General features: G+C 41.6%; 1 protein-coding gene across 6 annotated transcripts in view; it reads right to left on the bottom strand.

Moving 5' to 3' along the window:
• LOC311092864 (centrosomal protein of 95 kDa-like) overlaps positions 1-12,292 on the bottom strand; it is a 198,381-nt gene extending 186,089 nt beyond the window's left edge. For 4 of the 6 annotated variants that reach the window (XM_084129859.1, XM_084129861.1, XM_084129860.1 and 1 more), the window contains exons 1-2: positions 11,980-12,292; positions 11,369-11,497 (exon numbers count right to left, since the gene is read on the bottom strand). In XM_084129859.1, coding sequence (XP_083985985.1) covers positions 11,369-11,497; positions 11,980-11,998 — 148 coding nt within the window. In that variant the 5' untranslated portion in view covers positions 11,999-12,292. The remainder of the gene's footprint in view (positions 1-11,368; positions 11,498-11,979) is intronic. The other 2 variants (XM_084129862.1, XM_084129863.1) reach the window with 2 other exon arrangements.
• Positions 12,293-12,904: the final 612 nt, after the last annotated feature.

Below are 12,904 nucleotides of genomic sequence, written 5' to 3'. Positions count from 1 at the left end.
CGCGCTGTCGATGCTCGAATACGGAGGCTCGCTGATAGCGGTGACTGGCTGGACAGCACTCAATGACTCGGTCGCTTTGGACGGAGAACATTTTGTGGTGAGAAACCCGTGACGCAAGAGCGGCGTCGGGGGTAATGTGTTTATCAGTAAGTGTGAGCGCTCGTGAGCGGGCACAGGGCTTACGTTCACAACACGGCCAGTGTTTGGGAGCTTTAAAGGATCTGACCCCTGGGATAACCGTGTAACAGAGCGGGCAGTGGGTAGGTGTGGGCACTGAATCGTGGGCACATTTCCTACGCTTAACACTCGAGCGGCGCGTGCCCGCTTTATGTGAGTGAGCTCTGTGAGAGACACAGGGGAGATCGTGCTTGTGTGTAGGGGTGAGCACTGGGACGTGGGCACATTTTCTACACTCATAACACCATCGGCGTGAGCCGGATAACCAGACATTATACTATTTTTGAGATTTCTCTGGGTCGCCGTGAGAACGGCGTTTGTGTGCAGGCGAGCGAGTTGTGTAACTGACTCGTTGGCTGCGGTGTACGCTACTGCAGTAGCCTTTTCTAAGGGGACTGACAGAGCTGGGCGTTTTGATGGCGGTCCGGCCACGGCGGTACTTGACCATCTTTTCCTCCTTGCGGCTGCTAGGAGAACTTTGCGGGCTCAGACTTCAGCACGATCTTGGGCCGGGGTCCCCGGGGGGGAGGCGGTCTGTGACGGCTGGCTGAGCGTGATCTAGGGCGGCCGCCCTATCATCGCTGCGAAGACGGAGGCTGAGACGAGTGCTGTGTAGAGCTACGTGCAGGAGGCTGGGCTTGAGAGCGGCCTGCAGCTGAGCTCGAGCGGCGGGGCAGGAAGAGATTCATGGCCTGCGATGCCTTCTGTACCTCCGAAAAACGATCCACAATCCCGCTTACCGCTGGGCCGAAGAGGCCGGTGGGGGAGAACGGGGCGTTGAGGAACACGGATCGCTCAGATTCACCTATGTCGGAGGAGATCGGCCTGGAGGATCTGAAGAACTCCCATTGAATGCAAGGCGGAAGCAGCCTGTCCGGCGGCGAAGGCGCGGCCGACGAGTGCTGACGTGGTCCTGCAGGCCTTGGACGGGAGGGCAGACTTTGAGCGCCATCTGGCGTGCAAAGGTGCGCTGCGACCACCTATTCCACTGGGGGAATCTGGTTATATTCCTTCTCGGCGACTCCGTCTACTGAGAGAGAATCGAGGAGACTGGAGAGCGGAGTCTTGCGGAGAAAGGAGCGGGGCTCGGCAAGAGCCACAGGAAATGCGAGGCATTTTGAAATAAATGCCTCACGCTCTTTTAGGAAAGTGTGTCGTGGCGGCGAGCACACAATAGAAGCACAGCAAAAAGGATACTGTCACCGGATAGCGAAGCAGGCACGGATGGCTGAAGGCGGCGAAGACGGCCGGCTTCCTCAGACTCTTTCCTCGGCTTGCTTGATCGCTTGCTTCGACGGCGGCTTCTCTCGGAGTCCAGCGATGCAAAGAGCTTCGCTGAAGAGACGAAAATCAGGGTAGCAGCCCCCGAGCCCTTCCTTATATACGCTAAGCCACTCCCATTTTGGCGGGCTGTGATGCGTGAGGGCGTATAGAGACTGTGTCTGTTCCTCGAATTAGGATATACAAAAAACTTCCAAACCCATCTAAGGGTAAAAATTTAAAGGTCCCCTATTATGCAAAATTCACTTTTGCATGCTGTTTGGACATGTGTGTTGGCAGTGTGTGTACACAACCAGCCAATAGTGATAAAAATCCACTCACTCCTTTTTTATTAATCCCCATAAATCATCAGCACTGTCTCCCAACGACCTGTTTTCAGAATGCTGTTTTAGTGACGTCACTAAGCACAGGCCCCGCCCACGAGTGTTGACAGACACTGCCGTTTCAACATAGACCCGCCCTGATCGAGTTCACAGCTGCTGCACTGACGAGAATGTCTCCCAAGAGTTGTAGGTGTTGTGTGGCTGGATGTATTAATCCACATAGCACTCTCTATTTACTCCCGAAATCTGAGGCAGCCAAGACGAGGTGGAATTATTTTGTTTTTAAAGAAAATGCTCACTCAACTCTACCGAAATTCGTTTATGTACTTGCGCACTTCTTATAACTTACTGTGTTTACTCACCTCTTACGGTGATTTTCTGAAGTAAAACTGACGCTTCATCTTTTGTGTGATGTACAATAAACTTTATTAAACTCATCAGTATATGTTTGATCATCATTCGGACCTGGTCCGAAACAGGAGACTTGTAGGCTATTAATAATGGATACATACAAGCAGATGACAAATACATTATAACCGTAATTAAACCACTAAACTATACCTGTTCCATCTCTATACAGCAATCTGACTCTGTAGGCATTATTGTCCGACTCGAAATGAACACCGTTACTGAGAGTTTCTGATATTATCATCATTCCGTGAGATGAAATTGTCCTGAGAGACTGAGCGTGCGCTCATGAAGCTCCGCCCCCTGTGCTGTCCAGCAGCAGCTTATTTGCATTTAAAGGGCACACACTAAAACAGCGCGTTTTTCTGAGCCCCAAAAAATGACAATTTAAACATGCTGTAAAAAATGATCTGTTGGGTATTGAGCTAAAACTTCACATACACACTCTGGGGACATCAGAGACTTATTTTACATCTTGTGAAAAGGGGCATTATACGGGACCTTTAATTGATGTTCAACAAAAAAAAAAAACAGATATAATACAAATGAGCAAATGATAAAGCTTGGGTTGCTGAATATTAGATCCCTTACTTCAAAAGCACTTATTGTTAATGATATGATTACAGACTATAATCTACATGTGCTGTGTTTGACAGAAACCTGGCTAAAACCAAACGATTACATTACTTTAAATGAGACCACCCCGCAAGATTACTGTTAAAAACATGAGTCTCGTCTGAAAGGCAAAGGGGGACGTGTTGCTGTAATTTATAGTCATATTTTCAGAATTATTAAGTCTAGTTTCAAATATAATTCTTTTGAAGTGTTGGTGCTTAAAGGGGTGGTTGAATGTGATTTCACTTTTTTAACTTTAGCTAGTGTGTAATGTTGCTGTTTGAGCATAAACAACATCTGCAAAGTTACAAGGCTCAAAGTTCAAAGCAAAGGGAGATATTTGCTTTGAAAGAAATCAATTTCTAAGGACTACAGCAAACGGCCGGTAGGTACTACAAGACATTCCTCCAGGGTTAGTGACATCACTAACCCCAACATTTACATAAACCCCTCCTCTAGGAACACAATAAATAAAGGGGACGAAGACATTTTATGTTGCTTTGGAGAAGAGTTGTTGTGGTAGTAGAGTGTCGTTGCCGCCATGCCGTCGAAACGCTGTTATTTTCACCCAGATTGCAGGTCCACTTTGTTCAGTCTTCCTAAGGACGGTGGAGTTAGGGAGCAATGGTTACAATTTATTTTTAACTCGGTCCCTCATAATTATAATCCAAATGTCGCTCTCTGTGCTGCACATTTTCCGGAGGAAAGCTTCCTCAATCTACGCGAGTTCAATGCAGGAGTCGCACAACGGCTTGTCCTGAAAGATGGAGCAGTTCCAACTTTATAAACAGAAGCTGTTGTTTACGAGCCACAATCTGTAAGTATGGTTTTTCCGTTGATGTGTTTTCCTGTAATAGTTCGTATTGTTATTTGTACGTTGTAGCAAGGAAGTAAACGAAGGACAACGCTGTTTGGCTCCGAGACAAACCAGTTTGTTAAATGCTAATTCATACTTATCCGCTTATACAAACTTCTGTTTAATATCACCAGCACAGCGAACTTGGAATGTTTGTGGTTGTTGTCGTTTATGTGATCAGTGTAATTTATTCTTTGATTATAGCTTTATGTATTGTTTATCTACATGCTTGTTTATCTACAGGCATGCTAAGGCCTAAAAAAAAAACCTGTTGGTTGTCAGTTGAGGTCATAGGTCGGTAGGGATTTTTTTATTTTTTTATTTTTTTTCAGTGGCAGCAAGAGAGTATCCATTGCTACTGTAAAGTAAAATTAAAAATATTATAATTTCCTACCTCTCTATTTTTTCATAACATAGCCTACCTATATTACATGTACATGTACCTATACCACCTTGTGTGCCCCAGCATGTTACACACACACACGCTGATTTTAAATGTGTGTACTTTTTTCTACTCCAAAAAAACAGACATCTCAAGCAATGTTTCATCTATACCTTTAATTGTATTAACCTCAATACAAACGGGGGAAACACGGGTTTAAAACAATCACATGCAAACGTAAAAATATATGCATATTTTTAGGAACACATCTACAAAAATATGCCTGTATTTCAAGTTGATAAAATAATTTAAAATCCACATCAGTTTATTTGTGCCCACGCGCCACGCCATCCCAGGATCTATAACGTTACCTAGGCTACTTTCATTTTTAAAAATTCATCATAACCGCAAGCGCGATCTGCTTGCAGTCGTCGAGATGGATGCTGAGGAGTTGAAGAAAAGAATAGGCCTAGCTAGTGGAGATTGTAAAGTTGTCGACAATACGTCATCAAAAATCAAGTCCAGTGTGTGGGAGAAATTTGGAGTTATCTGAAGAAAATATTGTGAAAGGCATATGTTGTTTTCGTGTTGGATAGCCGCAAATGTGGAACTTCATCGCTGAGGAAGCACGCAGATAACTGTGGTAACAAAGCAGTTCTATCGAACAGTATTTTCACATTTAACACTGTTAAGTATGTGTAGTGTGCAGGGCGTGTTTGGGTTTGAACCCAAAATTGATGTAGGCTAGACGAAATTGCGTGGCAGATAATGTTGTAGCCGCGTCTGTTCGATTGGTAAAATGTTAAGGTTAAGGTAAAGTTCGCCTCAAAGTTTTTTATTTGTGTATTTATTTAATTTGTATTATTTCTTCCCCAAGCTCATAAAATAAATTTGGGTCGCACATAAATTGACAGGGTCGGTCGGAAACCGGAACCAAACAAATTTTTTTTTTAGGCCTAAACATGGTTTTGTGTTTGATTTGGCTACTGTTGTAAAGCCAATGTTTAGTGTTCGTATTGGGTTAATAGTTCTGGCGACAGATATTTGGCTACAATCGTTCTAAAAATACAAAAGTAACAGTGCCATATAGTCAGTAGCGATCACAATAGATCTGTAGTCAAAAAAAAAAAAAAAAAAAAAAAAAAAAACATTCTGAAACGTCCTTTAACAGCCGTTCTTGTCGATCCTCGCCACTCACATTCTCTGGGTCTGATTCGGGCTCAAATTGGTATGGCAATATTGATGCCATTGTTTATAATACACCGAAGCACAAACTACCGGTAAAGGTAAGGGGCATGACGTTTCCGAACAACATGCACTTGGCGGTTAGCGAATCACAACACACTGGGCCAGCTAACCAATCTGAGCCCATTGCGTTTTTTTTTTTGGGGGGGGGGGGGGGCAATCATCCGACCGTTTTTACAAGGAGGGACAGAGCAGTGTAGAATAATGGTTAAATATGTGAAAAATAATGCACATTTTTAACAACGAAGCATGAACAGTGCACCCCACAAACACAATCAAGCCTTTGAAAAAAGGTGTTTTACCACCCCTTTAATATAGAAATATATAGTGTAAATGATAAATCACCTTTGAGATTTGTGCTGGCTACTGTATACAGGCCACCAGGGCACCTTACAGACTTTATCAAAGAATTTGCTGACTTTCTATCAGAGTTAGTACTGGCTGCAGATAAAGTCCTAATTGTTGGTGATTTTAATATACATGTGGATAACGAAAAAGATGCATTGGGATTGGCATTTAAAGACATTCTTAACTCTATTGGAGTTAGACAACACGTGTCAGGACCTACTCATTTTCATAATCATACTCTAGATCTAATATTATCACACGGAATCAATGTTGATGCCGTTGAAATTCTGCAGCAAAGCGAAGACATCTCAGATTATTATCTAGTCTCGTGTAAACTTTTAGCCAAGGCTGCAAAGCTGACTCAGTGTTACAAATATGTTAGACCTATCACTTCTGCCACTAAAGATTGCTTTATTAATAATCTTCCAGATCAGTTCCATCATCTCAGCATCCCAGATAGCTTGGAAGCAGGGTGGGAATTATACCGCGGCCACGCGGCCATGGCTGCCATTGCCCTACACTTTGGCCTTCATGCCCCGTGAAAAAAAAATCATCGTACGGCCACAGTGGCCTGTGTGCCCTGGCCCTGTCCAAGTTCCATGTATAAAGCAGAGCATGTGAGCGGAGTGGAGCGGGAGCGAGCGGGGAGCGCGAGTGGGCGGATCTTGGACAGAGCGCAGAGCGGCAATTTCAAAAGGACGGAGCGTCGCCCTATTTCCCGCTCCAGTTTCGCTCCGCTCACACCACGAATCTGAAGCATGCTCAGTCAAGCCTGACCCTGAATCCATCTGTCTTGCACAGTCATCAACAGTAGACTATTTTCAGTCAAAACTCAGCTCAATAATGGAGTTCAAAAAGTACTTCAAAAAGGAAAATGAGAAGTCATACAGGTGTAGCCTACTATTAATAAGTCGCTCCGGAGTATAAATCGCAACAGTCGAAAAATGCGCCATGAAGAAGAAAAAACACATAAAGGCCTAGCCTAAGTCGCACTGGACTATAAGTCGCATTTATTTAGAAATTTATTTCACGCACAAAAAAAAAAAAACAATGTTACAGACTGGACAGTTCTCCGTTACGGACGTGAGCGCTCTGAAAGCGGCACTAAAAGACTGCTTTATAAAACTTTCACAGAGACCTCAAGCAGAAAGCACAAAGCCTGTCTTTAAATTTAATTTCGTTTTGTATTAATTGTATCTTAATTTTAATCAATGTTTCATCAACCAATTGTCTGGATTTAATAAATTAGAAGTGAATATATTAGAAAATAGATAATCAGACACGAAGGCGCCGGCGAAACTGGAGCTTGTCTCATAAATGAACCGAAACTCAGCGTATAGCCTACTTGCCTCACAGACCTGAGACATATATATATAAAGCTTGAAATGTCTACTTTTAAACAGAACAATTCAAAACGAAAGAAAACAGACTGCTCTCTGCTTTATTGGCAGCAGCGCCACCCTTACATCGCATCAGCACTGAAAACATAGAGATTTTTTTCTTTTGGGGGCATTTTGTTTGTTCAGACTTTCTCAGTTGTTTTTAGGCGCGATGTTAGAGGACGCTGCTAATAAAGTTGCTAGTAGGCCTACACATTGGATTCACGTTTATTATTATAGGCTAAAAAAATACCCCAGTTTTTATGCCGTTCGTATCATTTTATTTTGTTGTATTTATCCGCCACACCTTGAAGGCCGGTCCGTGAAAATATTGTCTGATATTAAACCGATCTGTGGCGCAAAAAAGCTTGGGGACCGCTACAAGTGATATACATGTAGATTTTTTTCCTTTTTTGGAGCGAGCGGGGGGCGATTTGAGTGGAGCGCGAAGCAAACTGCATTGAGCGCTGAGCGATAATGATTGTGAGGGTGTATACCTTCTGGATGAAATGGTTCTCTCTCTCACACTCACATGATATAGAGGACTGAATGAATATTTTGAATGCTTTTATTGGCATTTGTGTTGTTTCTGAATGCTTTTATTGGCATTTGTGTTGTTTCTGAATGCTTTTATTGGCATTTATGTTGTTTCTATTGTTGTGTGAGGGTGTATACCTTCTGGATGTAATGGCGCGCTCTCTCTCTCTCTCTCTCTCTCTCTCTCTCTCTCATTAAAAAATGTTTTTTTTATTAAAAAAGTCATAATCCATGTCTTATTCCAAATTAGGATGTTATGGTATCAATCTGAATGGGAAAACCATTGAATTGTACTCAATGGCCTTTGTGCCCTGTCATATGGCCTTGGTGCCCCTAAAAAAAAAGAAAAGGTGGAGGCCAAATGGCCTTGCCCCTAAAATTACATAATTCCCACCCTGCTTGGAAGAACTCGATATTGCGACAGAAACTTAAGCACTTTAGACACAGTTACTCCGATGTGCTTAAAGAAGATTAAAGAAAATAGTCCAACGCCGTGGTACAACGAGCACACTCGGGCCCTTAAGAGAGCAGCCAGAAAAATGGAGCGCATCTGGAAGAAAACAAAACTAGAGATATTTCGCATTTCATGGAAAGAGAGCTCGATTGCATACAGAGAGGCCTTAAAAGCTGCTAGATCTGCTTATTTTTCAACCCTATTAGAAGAAAATAAACAAAACCCTAGGTATTTATTTGAAACAGTGGCTAAACTAACGAAAAATAAAGCTTCAAGCCCAGAAGTTTCCAAGCAGCACAGCAGTAATGACTTTATGAACTTCTTCACTTATAAGATTGATAATATCAGGGAGAAAATTATAACCATGCAACCGTCTACTACAGTATCGCATCAGGCAGTGCATTGTAGTCTCCTTAAGGAAAAATGTTATTCATTCATTGCTACAGAAGAGGAAGAATTCGCTAAACTCGTTAAATCATCTAAATCAGTGGTCTCAAACTCGCGGCCCTGGGGCCTCAATGATATTTTGTGGCCCCCTACTTGACATCAAAGTTTAATGTTAGTGCAGCCCGCGCGTTGTTCTGAAACGCACCTTTTTGCTGAGTCTTATGGCAGCCCATTAGTGATAAAAAAAAAAAAAAAACGCTTTTTTTTAATCACTTATGGGCTGCCACAGATAGTCTCGTGACAGCTTCCCGGGGCGTTTGTTGTCAATAGTTGTCATAGCCAACCGCAAAGTACCTGGGGAAGTATCAACGTTAGTCACTTGGTTAAAACGGGTTCCGGACGGAAGTGGACGGAAAATATATGCCATCACCCAGTTCCAGTCATGTCTCTCTCAAAATGTGCCGTGAAGAGAAAGGTTGGCGACGAGCACAGGCAATTTCAGGAAAAGTGGGAGACAGAATTTTTTTTTTGTCGAACACAGGGGCACCCCTACGTGTCTCATATGCACAGAGAAAGTTGCGGTGTACAAGGAATATAACATCAGACGATGTTAGTGACTTAGTCGTCTTGACTACCCCTAACTTTTCACAGATTTAGGAGCTGGTTTTAGCGCTAAAATGCTTTGTGATATACACTTAGGCCCTGTGTCCACCAAAGCGTTTTTTCACGCGCCTAGCGTATTTTTCCAATTGTTTTCAGTGGGAGCGCCACGTTTTTAGAACGCCATGAGCATAACGAGGCGCTGAGCATGCATTTAACGCTCAAGCACTGAGCACTCAGCGCTGTTTTACCGGTCGCCGAGAGTTGAAAAAATTTCAACTTTGGGTAAAACGCAGCGCTCATCACTGTCATTTTTTACCCAGCCATCCAATCACAGTGGAGGAGGGGCGGGACAAATACCACACCACGACCAACCGCCACATTCTGTTTGTACAACGTCAACAGATGACAACAACAAGCATAATAACGGAACAAAATAATTTCAAACGAGAGCCAGACCAAATACTTTACATTGTATAGACATTTTTATATAGAAACAACACAGAAACAAACTATCTGTGAAATAAGATACTAGTAACACTTCCGCGGATATTCCGTATCATAACAAGCAAAGCATCTCAGTCTATGGTCTCAACTGAAAAAAATGCTGCGCTGCCAAAACGCTCTCAAGCGCCCACAGCTAGGCGTTTTCAGCAGAGCACGCTTTGGTGGACAGGCTTTGGTGGACACACCTTAGAGCAAAAATTTAGGATTCCTTTAATTCAGACTGACACGCCCATTATTTTTAAGAGTTTCTCCTAAATCGGCAAGTTAGGAGCTACTTTTAGCCTTAAAAGTACAATATGTATTTTTCACCACTAGGGGTCACTAACCTCTTCAAAACAATAACAAAGGCGTAGATTGATGCAGTGAATGAGAGTGGAATCATGGAACTTGTCATGCCGATGGATCTAATAATGTTTATGGGTAAATAAGGTTGTGGATGAGTAAATACATTCATGTTTTTTAACATGACTGTGGTATGAAGCAGGGCGCAATTGCTAATTAGAGAGAGATAGCAGCGCCAGACACAAGTCCTGTTGGATATGAAGGAATGAGGACATTTCATTCTACCGAACTACCTGCAAGTCCTGAATTACTAATCATACAGGTCAGTTTATTTGACAAATTAAATTGTGAGGTAACGCAGCGCTGTTTTACTAGGTCTACACACTATCATACTAAACTGCATTTGAGTGTGTTGAGAGTTATATTGTTATTCTATGTGTTAGTTTGTTGGCTGTACGAGACTAGCAGTAAGCTAGATCAACATTAGAATAACATATCATATTCTAACATTTCATCATGTTGAGCTATATATAATTTATGTTTTTATGTACATTTGCTCACCTGTCTAATAAAGCACATGCAATTGCGGCGTCTCTGTCAAGCCGAGGGTTGTCGCGAAGCTCTCAGCATCTCGAAAACGCCACGCCGATATTGATCGTCGTTTTATTTCTCCTTTCGTCCCTAAGTCTGCATGGTCCATGTTTTGAACGAAACAACAGCGTGCCAATAGACGTAAGGCAGTTGTCCACGGATGTTGCCATGGTTACTATGGCAGTACAAGCGGAAACCAGGGATAATGCAGATATTATGTCATTGACAGGCGAAGAGTGACGGGCACTATTTAAAATTGTGGATTTCTCTGAATTTACAAATTCTTGAAAACATTTAGGATAACTTAAGTACACAATTGAACGAAATATATAACACTGTGCCAGTGGTTTTTGGATATTTTTTTACTTTTATTATTGTACCTTTAAGATGTTTTGTGAATATGGCCCCTGATTTTTATTCAGGGTTAATCAGCAACACTTAAATGGCAAGAGGATATCAATAACTATCTTTTTTTAGTAAGAGTTTTAATGTGATTGGTTAATTACAAACAAAGTACCATGCCCCATTATGAAAGGGTGTGCACATTTATGTAACAAGATAATTGTAGATTTTTCTTCTTAAAAGTTTCTATTTGCTTTATATGTTGAAAAATATTACATGATTTTACATGGATTAATTGTTTGCCTCTCAAAAGGTTGTAATTTTAACAGGTGCATGTAGACTTTTTATACCCACACTGTATAACATAACTCTTAAGGAGAGAAGAGAAAGCGTCAGACTTATGCTGCCTTCACGTGCTTTCGGAATTATAGTAGATAATATTACCTGTGTCTTAATTATTTTAAAAAAAAAATATTTAAATGGACATGAACACTCTCTCAAGTCCAAATTTGAAGGCGATGAGATCGTAATCACGAATTCAGAAGTGGAAAGTATGACATTTCCGATGGCACGTGAATGCAGCATTATTGCTGGAGGGCAAAAACGCAAAACCTGCCAGAAATGTTTTGCACAGGGCTGAAGCAACGAGAATACCTGGAACTTTCTCTCCCAAGATCGCCTCATACAAAGCCACAAACACATTTGCATCACACTCCGAGATCCGTTCCAGCCTCAGGTTAATGTGACATTTCAACAAAACGTTGTTTGCCACGTCCACCCAATCTATACAAAAACAGTACATAAAACATAGTGTTTTATCAACACTTTATGCTAAACATGGTTTTAACCAAGCATCCATCCATCCATCCATAAAGGACTATGTTTGGCGCTCTACAGCGCGCCGTCCAGCCTCGTCAGTTAAATGAAGCTTAATTTCAATCTCTGATTATACTGTCCGACACTATCTATTTTAACATTTATTCGACTAAGTTTACTTAACGTTACAAGTATAAAAAAAAATCTCATATTTTAACTAAAATGTGTCCTGTAGTTTGACAGGCTGATATATGAGTTATCATCACTAACACAAGGGTTTATTACTACATTACAATTTACAAACTGCCTTTTGAAAATGTTTTTATTTGAAGATGATTTTGATCATTAAATTACACAAACATAACAGATAAATAATGTGGCACTTCAAACCAGCTAGCATGAGGCTAACGCAAACAAATGGTTATCATCAGGCAGCAGCACAAACTCACCCTTTTCATCGGATCCCATTGAGGAGATTTTACGCTTAAAGGCAAGATGATGTCAATACACAGTCCATCGGCACAAACTAAACCACTTCAGTTGATCAAAAAAAATTATAAAAGATGATGTTTGAAATAGAAATAGAACAGCAACAGCGGTTTAAAACCTTACCGCGCTCTAATTGGCTGAGACTCCAGTGACGTGTGCGGATTGCCGGTGTTACAATATATTCGGTTCCTGAGATATTTGGTTCCAGTGGGTGGTCTTTTTTGGGCTTCAAAATCTCAGCTCAATAATAATGAACGTAACTTTTCAAGAAACTAATGAAAATATAAATTGAAACTGAATAAAATATCTTTGAAACTGAAAAAGAATAAATCGCAGGCAAATTTTTTGACTTCGTTTTTAATACACTGCATGTTTTGCTAACTATTTCTCATATTTATTTCGCTGATCTTAACTTACAAATGCGCTTCCAGAGTTTTCATTTACGCTTCTGAAGTTTTCGCTTAAGCTTCTGAAGTTTTCGTTTACGCTTCTGAAGTTTTCGTTTGCTGTTCTGACACATTTCTCTCGTGGGGGCGGGGCTAGTAGCAGTGTGTTCTCATTGGCTACTGAGTTTTTGATTGACAGCTTTTTCACCTGGAAGTGAAGACGTCAGTGATGTGTTTATGTGTGGATTTGAGCGTCTGTAATCGCAGCTTTCTGTTTCATTTTAGTGATATTAAGTTAGGTTTGTTTTTTAATTTTATCTGTATTTACCTGCTGCTACTACTTTGTCGACAGAAGCTTTTAGGAGCACAAGAGATCTATTCAGTTTGTTCAGGTCAGAGCCATATAGAGAGAGAGTTGCGACAACTCCATTGACAACAATGGAACGCTTTTTTTACAGCAATGGCGGCTCGTAGAGCCTCTCAATAGTTCCCGGAAGTA

This window comes from Abramis brama, assembly GCF_963993115.1.
Source record: "Abramis brama genome assembly, chromosome: 11".
Taxonomy (NCBI): domain Eukaryota; kingdom Metazoa; phylum Chordata; class Actinopteri; order Cypriniformes; family Leuciscidae; genus Abramis; species Abramis brama.
Note: the sequence above shows the minus strand (reverse complement) of the source record. Positions and strands in the feature narration are given on the sequence as shown.